The 17,061-nt window shown below is 43.4% G+C and overlaps 1 protein-coding gene across 5 annotated transcripts in view; it reads left to right on the top strand.

Moving 5' to 3' along the window:
- Elf2 (E74 like ETS transcription factor 2) overlaps positions 1-13,213 on the top strand; it is a 90,690-nt gene extending 77,477 nt beyond the window's left edge. For all 5 annotated transcript variants that reach the window (XM_052730212.1, XM_052730210.1, XM_052730213.1 and 2 more), the window contains 5 exons: positions 1,132-1,269; positions 4,649-4,735; positions 8,838-9,030; positions 10,470-10,844; positions 11,503-13,213. In XM_052730212.1, the coding sequence (XP_052586172.1) occupies positions 1,132-1,269; positions 4,649-4,735; positions 8,838-9,030; positions 10,470-10,844; positions 11,503-12,127 (1,418 nt within the window). In that variant the 3' untranslated portion in view covers positions 12,128-13,213. The remainder of the gene's footprint in view (positions 1-1,131; positions 1,270-4,648; positions 4,736-8,837; positions 9,031-10,469; positions 10,845-11,502) is intronic.
- The last annotated feature ends 3,848 nt before the right edge of the window (positions 13,214-17,061 follow it).

Here is a 17,061-nt window from a genome sequence, read left to right as displayed (position 1 = left end):
CCTGTAGCCTTTCAATCCTTGACTCATTCGTCAACAGGCAGTCACTACCTAACCAGAAGAGGGGGTCAGATCCTCTGGGACTGGAGTTACAGATGGTTGTGAGCTGCCATGTGGTTGCTGGGAATTGTATTCCGGTCCTGAAAGGGTATCAGTGCTCTTAAACACTGAGCCATTTTTCATTTTTCCTGCAACCATCTTTTTAATTTCATTAGGATCCAATGCATTCAAGGACATGAGAAGTAAGCGGTGGCGTTATTGGGTAGCATATTGGTCCATGTTAGGATACAGTATCTGGATCTACTAATTTCAAATAGAAATGTGTTATCCTGGTTACTCAAGCATGTGTGAGGGAAGTTGAAGTAACATTATTGTATATAATCTGTTGTATGTATGTATTGATAGCAATCTGTATGTACTATTTTAGTGACTTAAAATGATATTTATTGTCTTAAAATGAACAGTTAGTCCCTTTCTCATATTTTAAAATGAAAAAAACTTTGTACTTTGTACTGAACTTATAAATTTTTAAATTTTGTATCATGTCCTTGTATTTCCCAGTTAATGAATGATAGATATGTGCAATGAAAATAATTATTAAAGGACCATTATTTTTTAATTTTCTCTGTCAAAATCATGTAAGATGTTTCTATAATTAACCTAGAAGTTTCAAGGGAGTTGTGGAGAGATGGCTCAGGAGTTAAGAACACTGTGCTCTTGCAGAGGACCTGGGTTTGGTTTCCACACCACATGGTAGCTCCAATTCTAGAGGAGCTGATGCCCTCTTCTGGCTTCTGGAGGCAGTAGGCACACAAGTGTAGAAACATGTTGGCAAAACCTCCGTACACACAAAGTAAAAATAAAACCTTCTTAAAAAGGACCTCAAAGTATGAAAAAGAGGTTGATTTCCTAACTGTCAAAACGATTGTCCTTTATTTTAGATAGTTTTGGATATTCAGTAACTTGACTTCTTCAGGCACAAGTTCTTATCTTGCTTTGGATAATTCTGTAAACCTCGTCTCTTGTAAATATTGACCTGTCCACATAGGAAACTATAGCAGGGGTGGGAAATTGTAATTTTTCAACTTTTTTTAATAGTGGAAGTGTTTGTCCCTCCTTGTCTATCAACTGCAGAGTTCATCCACGCGGCGATGCGGCCAGATGTCATTACGGAGACTGTAGTGGAGGTGTCAACGGAAGAGTCTGAACCAATGGACGCCTCGCCTATTCCCACTTCACCAGACAGCCACGAGCCAATGAGAAAGAAAAAAGGTCGGGGATACTGATCAAATCGGGGAAGTCTTTCCCATCTTATCTTTTATTTTGGTTTGTTGTTTTGGTTTGGTTTGTTTTTCCAGACAGGGTTTCTCTGTGTAGCCCTGGTTGTCCTAGAACTCACAGAGCTCTGCCTGCCTCTGCATCCTGAGTACTGGGATTGGTACTGAGTATTACTGCCTGGCGGATTGATGTTATCTTAACTAGACTCAGCAATACAGCAAATTGAGATGTAAAGATTGTGCTTTAGGGATGAGGGGGTCTGTAGTTGGTATGTAAAATGAATAAAACGTTTCTTAATAAAGAAATGACGCAAGGGAAAAAAGATTGGGCTTTAAAGCCAAGCAGCGGGGGCCATGCCTTTAAACCCAGGTCTCTGAGTTCCAGGACAGCCAGGACTGCTTCACAGAGCAACCCTGCCTTGAAAAAAAATTAAAAAGATTGGGCTTTAATATTGATATTGTTCAAAGATGTTTATAGTCAGGCCTGGTGATACTGACTGAAGCAGGAGGATCTAGTATTGAAGGCCAGTGGGCAAATAAGTCTAGTATTTATTTAAAATAAAAATAATTCCCCGAATTGCTGATATATCATGATGATAGGGCACTTGCCTGGCATGTTCCATTCCCTGTACTGCTTGCCACACACACCCTCAGTCAAAAAGATGTTTGCATTTAAGCTCTAAAGGTGCAGGTGCTGGGTTCCCAAAAGAACCAAAGTCCCTCAGTTGTCTCTCTTCCTGGTGTAAACTCTTTAGAGGAACTTGCTTGTTACATTCAAACTTGCTTTTTAGATTTTTGAATTATTTTTTGGGTTAGGTCTTATTTATATATAGTTCAGGCTATCTTTGAATTTATCATTCTCCTGCCTTGGCCTCCCCAGTATTGAGATGATTATAGACACACAAACACACCAGAACTATCAAGTAACACACATAGTATGTTTTCTTCCTTTTGTGGACAGTGTAAACCAAGCCAGCCATGATGTGACATGCCGGTGGGTAATTTTTTCTTTTTATTTAAAATTTTTTTCATATAATATATTTTGATTTTTCTCCCTCCCGTAATGACTTCCAGATCCTCCCTGCCTCCCTACCAACCCAACTTCATTCCCCTTTTCTCTTTGCCCAACAGCTCTGCCTACCCCTCCTCTGTCTAGTTATTGGCCATTCAGCTTTTTATTATACCAGTCAGGTGCCTTAGGCAGGCAAGGTCTTTACGTGGTTAAACAAATACAGCATGAACACAAGCAGCGCATCTTCACAGAGTTAAACAAAGAATTCCGTCCCACAACAGGGAAGAGACACTGACCACAGCAACTCTTCTAAAGGAAAACATTTCACTGAGGTGGCAGCTTCCACTTAGTCCATTATCAGCGGGGCGGCATGCAGGCAGATGTGGTGCCGGCCACATCTTGATCAGAAGACAGCGGGAAGTCATCTCAACACTGGGTGGTATCTTGAGCACAGGAAACCTTGAAAGCTTGCCCCCATGGTGACACACTTCTTCCAACAAAGCCACACCTCCTAATAGTGCCATTCCCTCTGAGCTTATGGGGGCCAATAGCATTCAAACTACCACAGTGTGTGTATATGTGTGTATACATGTATATGCACATGAGATTTGTACACACACACCAGAATATTTAGCCATGAAAAAGAGGGGAATCATGTTTGCAGAAAAATGAGTGGAGCAAGCAAAATAAACTAGACTTAGGGAAACAAACATTGTCTTCTCTTAGGGAACCAAGACTGAAGAAAACAAAATGTGATAAAACAGTGTGAGGTGACATATACTTGTAATCTCAGGCAGGAGGATAATCAGTTTTAGGCCAGGCTGGATCATGGAAGTAGAAGGGGACAATTTGGGGCAGGGAAAAGGACCTGGCCTGGAAGGAGGCCAGAAAGAGTAGTGTGGCTCAGTAGTATACTGTATGTATGAGAATGTGATAACGAAACCCATTACCTTGTGCAGTCAAGATATACTAATCGGACATTAAACATACACACAATTCTGTGTTTATTGCTGTCCCCGCGACAGTCGGAATGCCATTATCTGTGTGTTTTTGTTACTATGTGCATTTGAACACACAGTCTTGGTAGGTTTTTTAAGGTATTTTATTGTGTGTGATGTGTGGGTGCCGGGGTGCACATACAGAGCTTAGAGGAAGCTGCTTCGGTCCCCCTTTCACCTTCATGTGAATTCTGGGGACTGGGCTCAGGTTGTTGGGGGCTCCGTGGACTGGCCGAGCCACCTTGCGAGCACCCTAACCGTACTTTTCCCGAGGACCCAGTGGAACTCATTTCACATGTGCCCTCAGTGTGTTGAAGTCAAGCCCTTGCTTATCTGTCTTTGTTGTCTGGCAGAAATAAGGACAAACGTGAATGATACATGCATTCATTAGACATAATCACTTGGAAGAGTGTGTTGTTTGCTGTTTTTCAACATTTACAGTGTATCTACAAGTTGACAAGGGGAAATTTTAACACTTCAGCTTAAATTTTTGGTGAACTGTCTGGCTCACGATATAAATGGTGTTAATGTTCTGTTTGTTTGAGCTCGAGGGCTTCCCATGATCAGCTCCTCTGCAGTGAGTAGGTGAAATTGTTTCTAACTGCATGAGGCGAGGGAGAGTATGATCAAAGTATACTTTCTATGCATGTATGAAGCTCTTAAAGAGTATAAATAAATGTACTACAGATCAACCAACCAACCAACCAGCCATCCTGAATAACTTTCTAACAGCTGGGTGTGGTGGTGCACCCCTTTGGTCCCAGGCCTCGGAGGCAGAGGCAGTAGTGTCTCTGAGCTCAAAGCCAGCCTGGTCTACACAGTGAGCTCTAGGACAGCCTGGTCTACACAGTGAGCTCTAGGACAGCCTGGTCTACATAGTGAGTTCTAGGACAGCCTGGTCTACACAGTGAGCTCTAGGACAGCAGTCCAGAAAGGTAGCCGATTGAGGCTGTCTCTGACCATATGATAGAAGTTAGAGAAGTTACTGACGTTGTACAGTCAAGTTTCTACTCACTGTTTTACTTAAAATTGCAGGAGTGTTTAATGCTCCATTTACAAGTAACGTTCATACACAAGTCTTCTTGAGTGAGAGGAGTGTGCTAGGGATTGGACCCAGGGCTTCATGCTTGCTGGGCAAGTGCTCTACCACTGAGCTACACTGAGTAGACTGGCCTTTAAAGTCCTCTATGACCCAGGCTGTTCAGAGTCTTCCTTCTCAGCTTTTCATGAGTGTGTGCCACCTCTCCTTGGCAGTGACTGTGTTAATCTGCACATTAGTGTCTAGTTTAGTGAGGACTGTGTTTTTAGAGAGTCTGGGAATTATTTCTGTCTTCAGTTTATGGTTTCATTGTCTTATTTTCCAGTTGGCCGCAAACCAAAGACCCAGCAGTCACCAGTTTCCAATGGGTCTCCTGAGTTAGGAATCAAGAAGAAAGCCAGAGAAGGAAAAGGTAATTTGTGGAGGGTCATTTGGGGAATAAGACTGTTTTTGGTGACATTTTTTGCAGTTGTAAGAAGGATTGTTTTTAGTAGATGTACAGATGGGAGTCCCATCTCTCAGCATTTCTTAATCAGGTGTGGGTCAGCATTATGGAGAACTTATCAAAAGAGCTATGTCTCAGAGAGATGGAGAGTGGTCGAGTCCACAGGACAGCGCAAACCACAGTGTTGTTAGGGACCATTGTCATGTTGAGCCACTTGAATAGAGGAGGCCGTATACTTGTTCGTTGATTTGGGTGGCTGTGACAGTCGGGTGACAATCTGTGAGAGCCAGCAGCTCTGTACTGTGTGCTCCTAGTGACTGAGCTTAGGTCATCAGTCTTGGCAACAAGCTCTGACATTTAAGCTACCTTTGGCCTTCTGATACATACTTCTTTTCTTTGTTACAAGACAGGGTTTCTTTGTTGTAGCTCTGGCTGTCCTGGAACTCAGAGATCACCTGGCTTTGCCTCCTAAGTGCTGCATGTAAAGGTGTGCATCACCACACCCAACTCTTTTTTTTTTTTTTTAAGATCTCCTGGAGTTGGAGTTACAAGCAGTTATGGGTGCTGGGAACTGAACACAGGTCTTCTCCAAAAGCAGTCAGAGTTCTTAACCATTCAACCATCTCTTCAGACCCTCTGCTTTCTTCTTTGGTGTGTTTGATGATCCCATAAACAAAAGTTATCTCTGGTTGATAAGTAAATGTGTTTAGATTGATAGTCTTAAATTTTTTATTAATATGTTTAAATTTGTCCTCTTTTTAATAGGTTTACTATGTAATCTAGTGAAAACTGTGCCTAATAAGTCCACAGGGAAATTTGGTATTAGTTATATCCAAGAGGAAGAAAGAACAAACTCCAGTTTCATTGATCTTTTCTTAGTTTGGGACAGGTTTCTGACGTTCACTTCCTTGTCTGCCCCTAGTCATCTGCATTTCCAATGGGTTAGGTTTTTGTTTTTCAATGTATACTGAGAAGCTAAGTGATGTATCGCAGCCGTTAGGAAGACTTGCCTAGTAGACACCTAGTAGACACGTTCTCCAGCATGAAGTAGCACAGTGGTGCACACCTGTAATCCCAACAAGAGGATCAAAGATTCAGGGTCATCCTTGGCTACCTAGAGAGCTTGAGGTCAGTTTGGGTTACCATTAGACCTTCCCCCAAATTGCAATATTGCAAACATTAAAGTTACACTGTCATAGTAAATCTGTAACTAGTAAGTGGAAAGTCAAACTGTAAATAGGTAAGTATTTCTGGTTTGTTTGCTTTGTAGTGGTGCTGTAACTGAAGGCCTTGCACACACTAAGCAGGCACTCTGTTTCTGAGCCACATCCTCACCTCCTCGTCACTTTCACTTAAATGTAGTCTAAGCTTGAAGCAGATGTTATGATATGGTTGAAGTTACAGTTAAAGCTGCAAACTCAGGATAAAGTGTCTGTCATAGCCATAGTCCTCTGAAAGCTTCCATGTCTGAATTCTGCTTTCCTTCAAATTACTAAGTTGGGAATGGGAACTTGGACAAAGTAAAGATAACCTTACAGATGTTGATGAGTCTACTTAATTCAACAAACAGAATAATTTAAATTCTTGTTAAATCTCTGCTCACTTTTCCTGGTCCAGTCATAGTATCTAATAACCCCCTGCTTGTAAAAGAGTGGCCCAGCTGCATGTTTTATGTGGTTGAGTGATGTGCATGGCCAAGAGCTGCCAGGTACTGATGGGGATGCAGTGCTGCTTCAGAGATGATGAGGTGGTGCTGAGGAGGCTGGCCTTTTTTGGCCAAGGGATGCATACTGTGATCAGCTGTGAGCGATTAATGAGTTTGTTGACTTTGAAGGGAGTTCTGAGTGGAAATGAAGTGCCAGTGTTTGAGTTGAAGATGGGGCCGCAGTGGGTTAGGTTTGGTTTGGAAGCCTCTCCTGAAGGTCTGCATTCCAGGATATAGTGAGGGATCGTTAGGAGAGGCATCTTGGACTGGATAGGAGGAACAAGTGTAATGTTGCCTTCTCCATCTTCTTTCATCGTCTAAGGATCCCTGCTTCTAGAGGTTCTGCAGGAAGAAAGAGGAAAACAGATTGCAAAGTGCTGGTTCTCTCCCCCTTTCCAAGGGAAACGGATAAATAAGAAAATCTTAGAGTGAGGAAAGGCGCAAAGGTACTCCGAGAAACCCTGTCTCGAAGAACAACAACAACAAAAAATCCTTTTCTTCCTTTTGGGATTAAGTTATTTATTGTACTTGCTAGATCCCCCTTTTATGCGTATTTTAACTGTCTTCCACGACTTACCATTCCTGAAATGTTAATCACTGTTTCCTGTGATTCTTTGAGACCTCTAGTTACCATTGCCTTGTGATCTGTCTTACACTGTTTCTGGCTGACAATGCATCGTTGTCTATCTTGTCTTCTACTACCGTCCCCAAATTGTCAGTTCCTCAAGGCAGAGATCCGATCTTCTCTACTTGGGTTGATAGATACGTGTAGATGCTGTAGCTGAAGTTTTCCTGTGTCCCAGCCTGCCAGCAGTCAGGACAAATCTCTCCCACTAGCGCTCCCTGAGTAAACACACAGAGACTTATGTTACTTCTAAACTGTATGGCCGTGGCAGGCTTCTGGCTAGCTGTTCTTATATCTTAAATTAACCCATTTCTATTATTCTATAAGTTGCCACGTGGCTCGTGGCTTACTGGTATCTTAACATCTGCTTCTCATCATGGTGGCTGGCAGTGTCTCTCTGCCTCAGCCTTCCACTTCCCAGAATTCTCCTCTCTGCTTGTCCCGCCTATCCTTCCTGCCTGGCTACTGGCCAATCAGCACTTTATTTATCAATCAATCATCCACAGCACGATGCTATTTCTATTTTCTATTCATGTGTAATGTCTGTAGGTATGTGCATGTCAGTGCGGGTGCCCGTGGAGGCCAGAGGCATCCGAGTCTCAGAGCTGGAGTTTGTAGGTAGTTCTGAGCTGTCTGATAAGGGTGCTAGGATCCCAACTTTGGTCCTCTGGAAACAGAATGAGCTTGTAATCACTGAGCCATCTCTCCAGCCTCAAGTGTAGACATTTTGTTTTGCAGAGATATTTTAGTATTCCCTCAGTTTTGATGTTGCTGACAGTGTGATCCATGACAAATATGTGCCTAGTTCAGTGGTCCATGCTCCTAGTCCTGTTTCTGTTTAGGAACACGTATCCTAGGACTGGAGCATAAGCATGTCTAACAGACCTGTTTATATATACTGAAGTGATTTAATCTATTATATTCACAGTACTGGGTACACTGTGTAGAAATATGAAATACTAAAAAAAGTGGTTAAAATACAGTAAATTATATGGTAGTCCAGTCTATGTTTACTAGCAGTTCAGAGATCATAAGAGTTCTTCGAAGATTGGGGCAGCCTGTACCGAGTACCCTACAGTTAAAGAAAAGCATTTCTTCCAAAGAGATCCTGATTGGTGTGCCCGTCGTTGTGGCACATGCTTGCTGTCCCAGCCCCGGGGAGGGGAGGTCAGTAGTCCAAGGCCAGCCTGGGCTCGAGACCCTGCCTCACCCAGCACTAGTAACAGCAAAGCTGGCTAGTGTTTCCGGTGAGTTTGAAGGGGCTTGGATAGAATACAGAACGAGTACAGATGATTATATTCAGAGTTCAAACCTGTATAAGTTAAGTAGGAAATTAGATTCTGTTCAGTTCAGGCAAGCATTGTATTATACTAAGCATTATGCTGTTGCCTCGCCTGAGCCTGAAGCCTTGGAACAAGACACATGACAGTATAGAATCTAGGGCCTCTATCAGCTTCCTTGTGGAAGAGCATACATTTTTAAGAACAGACACAGTCTGGGCATAGTGCAGGCCTTTAATCCCAGCATTGGGGAAGCAGAGGTCTTGGTTCGAGGTCAGTTTGGTTTACATAGCAAGTTTCAGGTTTGACTGGGCTGCATAATGAGACCTTGTCTCAAAAAGAAACAGCAAATAAGTATATTTAGGATTTTTATTGTAAATAAGGATATTTTATTTGCAATTAATCATATTAATGGATTTTAAATTAATGCTTGTCATTGTTTTTGCTTTGTTTTTAAAGGAAACACAACCTATCTGTGGGAGTTTCTTTTAGATCTACTTCAAGATAAAAATACTTGTCCCAGGTACATTAAATGGACTCAGAGAGAAAAGGGCATATTCAAACTTGTGGACTCAAAGGCTGTCTCGAAGCTTTGGGGAAAGCATAAGAACAAACCAGATATGAACTATGAAACTATGGGACGAGCTTTGAGGTGAGAATGAACACGGGCTGGTTTTTAAATGGAACTTACATGTCTGTTTAGATTGTCTGTTAGTTGTTAAAGTCCTTTAAAGGAAAGCTTTAAAAAAAAATCCCTTAATGTAACTTCTAATTTTGGTGAACAATCTAGAAGAATTTCTTAGATTTGGAAATAGATGGGGGAAAGAGAGGTTTGGTCTACATGCAGAATTTCAGTATTGGAAAACCCATATTTATTGAAAATGGATTCTGCATTTAGGACGGTTCTGGAATAGAAATTGTTACATTGTAGGTCTTTTAAAACATCCAACCCAGACTGGATGTAGTGGCATATGCCTTGCAGTCTCTACTGTTTGGTAATTGAAGACAGGAGGGTAAGACGTTCAAAGTCATTTTCCTTTACATAGTAAGTTTGAAGCCAGCCTGGACTACAATGAGATCCTATAAGAAATCCTAAATGAAATGCATTTTCCAAAGTTAATTTCCTTTTAGTTCCTGCAAATGTTGTAAATGACTTTATCTTGATAATGAAAAATTTTTGTTGTGTTGGGCAGTATGAGAAATCCATTAAATCCCAGTGTACACATTATTGCGTTTATTTATTTGAGACAGGCCTTGCCGTGTAGCCCAGGCTGGCCTGGGGCTTATGTAATCAGGCTAACTTTGAACTTGCATCAGTTCTCCTACCTTGAGGCAGGAGCCACTCCACATCATGGTTTTTTTTTTTGTGACAGTGTTCACATATTCCACAGATTGCATCTCTACTAAACATGGCTGAGGTGATTATTCCATATAAAGTCGGATTGTTTTTATAACAGTTCCTTGTAGTATCAATAGTGTCCTGTGTTTAGGCTAAGCTTTTCCAAAGAGAGACAGACTGCGATCTCATCACTTGGGAGGTGGAGGAAGGAGGATCAGTCTGGAGTTGGAAGCTAGCCTGCTCTGTGTAAACAGAGGTAGTGTGGTGCGGTGCTGGAGATGAAGCCCTTTCCTCTTAGTAGCGAGTCTCTCCTTCAGTCCTCGGTGCCACAGGTCTTTGTCCACATCACGGTTACAGAGCTGCATCGGCCACGTGTCATTGATGTGACCAAAGCAGCTCCGGGAAGAGCGGGACATTGACCGTGGGTGGACTGGCGTGGCCTCCGCAGCCAGACACAGATGGATGGGGGCACTTAGCCTACTTCTCCTTTTCAGTGGGTCATCCATGCCCCACTGTTCCATGACCCGCTTTAACTAAGCGAATCCAGAGACACTGCGAGTTAGTTCTTAAGTACTCTACACCTGGTCAGATTGACAGTCAGCATTAACCATCGGGGCCTGTGGAACGACATAGCAACTTGGTTTCCTCACAGCTCTGTAATCTTAGAAGTGCTCATCTCCAGAAGTAAATGTCTGTCCGTGTTGGCTTTACCGTGATGGCGACAGTACGATTGACTGTTTTTCCTCCCACAGATACTACTACCAAAGGGGGATTCTTGCCAAGGTTGAAGGACAGAGGCTGGTCTATCAGTTCAAGGATATGCCCAAAAACATAGTAGTCATCGATGACGACAAAAGCGAACCCTGCGCCGAAGACCTGGCCGCAGCCGCTGATGAGAAGTCCTTAGAACGAGTGTCACTGTCTGCCGAGAGTCTCCTGAAAGCGGCAACTTCTGTGCGCGGCGGCGGCGGCAGCGGCGGCGGCGGGGGGAAAAACTCCTCTATCAACTGCTCCAGAGCCGAGAAGGGGGTGGCTCGAGTTGTGAATATCACCTCCCCGGCTCACGACGCCTCCTCCAGGTCTCCTCCCACCACAGCGTCTGTGGCGGCGGCGGCAGCGGCTCCCAGGTGAGGGAGGCGGAGAACTCTGACACAGTGTTTTGTGTTTGGATGCTCCTTGGGACAGAGGGACCGTGCTTGTTTAATCTCTAGTAGCCAAGGCTGGATGAACACTGGAAAACATGCACCGTAGGGCTGGAGAGATGGTCAGTGGGAAGAGTACTGGTTGCTCTTCCAGGACCTGGGTTCAATTCCCATCACCTACATGGCACCTCACAACTGTCTGTAATTCCAGTTCCAGGGGGATCCCGCACCCTCCCACAGACATGAATGTAGACAAAACACCAATGCACATAAAATTAAAAAAAAAATTCTGGATTTTTAAAATACACTTTTAGCTATACATAGTGGAACACATCTATACTCCTAAGTACTGTGAGGCTGAGGCAGAATCACAAGTTCAAGGCCTGCCTGTGCTATAGAGTGAGTTCTAAGCTAGCAGTGAGTTAGCGGGACCTTGCCTCAAAAAGCTGGGGCTGTAGCTCAGTAGTAGGACACTTGATTAGCATGCGGGAGAAGCCAGGTCCAATACCCAGTAGGGAGCGGGAAGATTTTTTTCCTCAACTTTACTACAACTGTCAAAGTTGGAAGCACTGGTTTTAAGCCTTTGGATTTCATTTTTCATTTAGTACTGAACATAACCAACTTGTTTGGTTTTATCCACCAGGACAGTCCGTGTGGCGATGCAGGTTCCCGTGGTGATGGCATCACTGGGTCAGAAGATTTCAACTGTGGCAGTTCAGTCCGTCAATGCCGGCACACCGTTAATAACCAGCACCAGCCCGACTACAGCCACCTCTCCAAAAGTAGTCATTCAGACAATCCCGACCGTGATGCCGGCCTCTGCTGAAAGTGGTGACAAGATCACCATGCAGCCTGCCAAAATTATCACCATCCCCGCCACACAGCTCGCACAGTGTCAACTGCAGACCAAGTCAAATCTGACTGGATCGGGCAGCATTAACATTGTTGGAACCCCTTTGGCCGTGAGAGCACTTACCCCCGTCTCCATAGCCCATGGTACTCCTGTAATGAGACTATCTGTGCCTGCTCAGCAGGCTTCCGGCCAGACTCCTCCTCGAGTTATTAGTGCGGTCATAAAAGGGCCAGAGGTTAAATCGGAAGCAGTGGCCAAAAAGCAGGAGCATGACGTGAAAACTTTGCAGCTGGTGGAAGAAAAGGGCGCCGATGGGAATAAGACAGTAACCCACGTCGTGGTCGTCAGCGCGCCCTCTGCCATTGCCCTTCCTGTGACTATGAAAACCGAAGGACTGGTGGCCTGTGACAAATGAACTGTTGGTGTCGGAAGGGAGTCATTGAGAGAAGCGGAGGAGGACTGTGAACACTTGTTTCGTAGACGAAAGCAATGCGACTTACTGGAAATATTTCCCTATCCCATGTTTCAGTGGGAAGTGAACTACACGTTGAGATGCTGACAGAAAACTGCCTCTTAAAATAGGAACAACTGAACCCTCCATTAGAAAAGACTGAAAGGGACCAAGCAGCCCACTACACTATCAAGTCACACTAAGAGTTGGAACACTAACACCTGTAAGAGGTTACATAGTTTTCAGTGGGGCGGGGTTGGGATGGGTGATCTCATTGTTACATAGAGCAATTTTTGATGCATTTTATATGCATACCAGCAATTCTTACTGTGTTTGCACAGTGCTCACTTAACTGGTGCTATGTGAAGACTCTGCTAATATAGGTATTCTAAAATATGAACTGAGTGGATCCAAAAGCTCCAGAAGAGGATAGCAAAAAGATCTAGTGCGTTTTCTTGTTTTATTTTTTGTTTTTGAATATATAAATATATCATATAGCTTAAGCTGTTTTAAAACAAAGGCCTTAGACTAATTTTCAGTTTTCTTTCTTGAAATAAGCTAATGGCTTGTTTGTGTAAAGCTTTTTTATTAAAGGAAAAAAATTTTAAAAATCTTGTACCTAGCACAGTATTGTTATAGAATTTACATGTAACATTTTATATGGTAGTTTAAGTCTGTTGGTTTCTTAATTGTGAGGAAATTGACTGTTGGCTCTGGCCCTTTACTGTAACATACCGCGTCGTTCAGTTCAGCCCTGGCGTCTTGCAGACACCTCAGTATCAGCTCTGTCATTCTGAACTTCAGGCTCCGCATGAACTCGTCAGGTAGTGCTCCTCCCTGCTCTTCGTTTCCTTTCTCATCCTCTTCCTTCTTTCCTCCTCCTCCTCCTCCTCTTTCTTTTTTAGTTGACGTTTAAGAGGGAAAGTACCAGTGTTCAGATTTGAACTATAATAGTTTGTATATTCAACATTTGAAGTATATTCTATTTTGTTGTACTCTTGTTTCAAAGTGTATTCAAGTAGGTTTTCTGAAATATAGAAGTGAAATTTATGTGGTGGTTTCGGTCTCTGGTGATATTTCTCACAGCACTCTAAGGCCCCGTACAGGGTGTCGTTTCAGTTAAGCAGTGGGTGTTTTCTGAATCACTACATGAAGAAATGCTGCTCTGGTTTGTCCCATTGCACTAAGGGTTGGCGGCTCTCCGCACGTTCCCATTTCCTTTGTAGCTATGACCGGCTCCTTAACAAATGCAGTGTTTTAGTTGGCCGTTCTTAGGGATTTCTGTACGTGAAGCCCTTTCAACAGAGTGGCAGAGTGCTTGCCTGGCGTGTGCCAGCTCCTGGGTTTGTCCTGGCACCTCACCTACACACTGAGTCACCTCCAGTCATACCATTTGTTTCCATCAGACCGTTCTATGGGTAGAAACTAAGGTCCAGCCTTTCCAGGTGAAGGCTGAGGCACCAGAGGATCACACAAATGATTTAGCGTCACACAGAATTAGGACCTCCTCTACATCTTAGTTTTTCTTCCACAAATAAAAAGTTGTCGTCTATCTTTTTAGAAATTTAGATGAACTGTTCAATATTTTTTGGCCTTTGTATATTTAACACAATGCTACTTATATCAGCAAAGATTTTTATAAAAGTTCCCTTTCTAACCTTTTTTTAAAAAAACTAAATTGATTTAAAAAAATTATGCGTATGAGTGTTTTGTCTGCATATGTATGGCTGTGTACACTTAACACTGTGCTGATGCCCCAGGAGGCCAGCGGAGGGTGTCAGATCCCCTGCAGCTGGAGTTACAGATGGTTGTGAGCTGCCCTGTGGGTTTTGAACCTGGTCCTGTGGAAGAGCAGCCAGCCCTCTTAACTGCTAAGCCATCCCTCCTGGTCACATCCCCCCTTTTCGAATCCACAAACTTATCTAATGGTACTTTTAAAAATAAGGAGTCTAGGTCAATTTCTTATCCCATTGAGAGTTAACCTCAAAATCTACTTCTTAAAACATTTCCTAAATATTTCATCTTTCAAAATCAATACCATGCAGTTAACTTTTGGTCAAATCTTCTATAAAAATCATTTTTCAAAAGGCTGTACGTGACTGGACCCAGTCCTGAGCCACACAAAGCATATACAGATTTTTGTTTTTTTTTTTTTGGTTTTTTTTTTTTTTTTTTGGTTTTTTGGAGACAGGGTTTCTCTGTGTAGCTTTGCGCCTTTCCTGGAACTCATTCTGAAGCCCAGGCTGGCCTCGAACTCACAGAGATCCACCTGGCTCTGCCTCCCGAGTGCTGGGATTAAAGGCGTGCGCCACCACCGCCCGGCTGCATATACAGATTTTGGTTACCATGCTAAGGGTCTTAATAGCTAAATTGTAACAGATACTTTCTTCTGTGATTTGAACTCTATTCTAAAAGCAACAGAAAAAGTTTCAGACAAACATCCAAAACCTAAACTTGTAAATGTAACTACAGCTTCTGAGCTCTGTCTTTGAACTATGAGTCAATATAATGAGGTTGGTTACACCTTGGTCTCTAGCACTTTAGGAGAAAAGCCACAAAACCATAGCCACTGCATCTTCAAACTCCAGCCTTTGCATTGTGGTGAACAGCCTGTGTTTATTCCTTAGATCACTTTCCAGGAGCAGTTCCAGACTTCAGTCACCACCCTTCTCGCCAGATAACCAAGAGACCTCTCCAGAGACCCCTTGGCTGCTGGACCCTTTGCTACAGGATCTCACTTCAGCAAACATCCTTGTCTTTCAAGAAGGAGATGCCCCCTGTTCATAAGCACCACTTTCCCTTCACACACCCTTAGTCTAATAGTTAACAGTTGACCATTCAATTTCTCCATCAGGTCATTTATTTTTCAGTGGAGATCCTGCAGTGCTCACTGAAGTTCACCAATAGCCCAGCTTCCAATCAAACAATTTATTTGAAAGACCTGAGGACAACTTGGAGAAGTCAGTTACTCCTTCCACCATGTGGGTCCTCAGAATAGAACTCAAGTCATGAGGTTTAGTCGTAAGCACCTTTACCTATTTATCAAGCCGTCTTAACATCTATGTACGTGTGCCACATGTATGCAGTGGCTGTGGAGACCAGAAGAGGGAGCTGGAGCCCCTGGAACTGGAGTTACAGTTGTGAGCTGCCATGTAGGTTCTGGGGATCGAACCTGGGTCCTCTGTAAGAGCAGCAAATGCTCTTAACCTGTGAGCCTTCTGTTCAGCCCCTCTTCCCCATCTCATCTGTGCCGTAGTTTGCTTCTCAAAGTCGATTTGGTTTTCCATGACATGCCTAAACGGCTCCTCTCTTGACCTCGTTTTGACTTCCAACAAAGGTTTTCTCTATAGGGCTTAGAAAGAAGAGTTGGAGGAATGAAAGTTTAAGTCTGATGTACAAGCAGACACTACCGAATGCTTATTAAGTGATTTCATTGTAACAGCTGTTCTTCAGTTAGTTGTCATGTTGTTTTCTACCAGATCTTGGTCTAGACTAGATTTTCACTCTAAACCTTAGATCACTTGAATTGCCACATCATGGTTCTTCCTGAGTGCTGTGTTTTTCTGTCCCCTTTAGTATGAATAGGTCACAGCTTCTCCCAGGGGTCTGTAGCTGTCTCCGATACCTTGTCATTCACATCTAGACGTGCTCCAAGTCCTATTGATGGTGTCTTCTGTATGCCTTACCTCTGATAAGGCCTAGCTATGGCGTCCAGGTTGTCAGAAAACTAATCATCTTCTTGCTTCTGGAATGCTGAGATTTCAGGAAGCTAGAGTTGAGGTCAGCCTAGCCTAATGTGGGCCAAAAAGCCCAAGTAAGTAAAATGTGAATTTCATTACACCGTCGTCATTACTTTAAAGTCAATGACATCTTCTAGAACCGCCACCTACCCATGCCCGTTTCTTTGCTGGAACTACCCCAGGCACACATTTTCTCATTAAGCCATTCCATCCACTCCTCCTCGACCTAGTTTTTAGTTTCCTTATTTATTGGGCTGGAATTAAGAAACACCAAAACAAAAATTCCTGAAGTGGGCTCTTGGAAGCCTTATTCAGAAGGAGGTCTACTCTGACTGGCTGAGGACTGGACAGTACTGAGGCATGCTGGGAAGGGGAGCTAGAAAGAACCAGTGTCCTTAGAGACTCAGGAGAGATGAAAGAACTCCACTGGACAGCGAGGCAGAAACACTGCTGCTAACGAGGCTGCCCTGGGCTACAGAGCAAGTGTCTCAAGAAAAGGTGGAGGTGAGGGAAGGAGGATCAAGCAAACGGGACAGGGACAATACTAGTGGCTGCACCTCTGTTCAACAACTAACTTTGGCTTTTAAAACAGTTCCAAATTTCCTAGGCTGGCCTTGAACTTGCTTTGTAGTTGAAAATGACTATGAACTCCTGATCCTCCTACCTCTACTTTCCCAGGGCACTACCATGTCCTGCTGGTGGCTGTTTCTGTCCTGGTGCTGGAGATAAACTGGAGCCTTATGTATGCTAGAACAGTGCTCCACCACTGGGCTACCCCCAGCTCCTAAACTGCCTCGATATTCAGTTACTCCAGGTCCTATAAGAACTTCAGAGACAGTGAAGTCAGGCCTTGTAGGGAAGTACTGTTGGCCCTTGGTGTCTACATCAAGCCTCCCAACATCCGAAGCACTCTAGTACAGTGGAGAGACTAAGCTGGCTACTCTCTCACTCACTTGTGGATCTGGAGGTGGAATGCTGGGGGAAGCCATTTTAGAGCACTCCCTCTTTGCACCGTATACCCGGAAGCTTGAATTACTTCTGTTAAGTGTCAACAGGAAAATTCAGTGTGGAAATGAATAGTGAGCCACATAATATTAAAAGATACAAACTGACTCCAAGATACCTTTTGGATTAAAAAAAAAAAAAAACAAAAACCAC

Source organism: Peromyscus californicus, unplaced genomic scaffold (assembly GCF_007827085.1).
Source record: "Peromyscus californicus insignis strain IS unplaced genomic scaffold, ASM782708v3 Scaffold_9__1_contigs__length_137607984, whole genome shotgun sequence".
NCBI lineage: Eukaryota > Metazoa > Chordata > Mammalia > Rodentia > Cricetidae > Peromyscus > Peromyscus californicus.
This window is presented reverse-complemented; position numbering and strand designations above follow the sequence as displayed.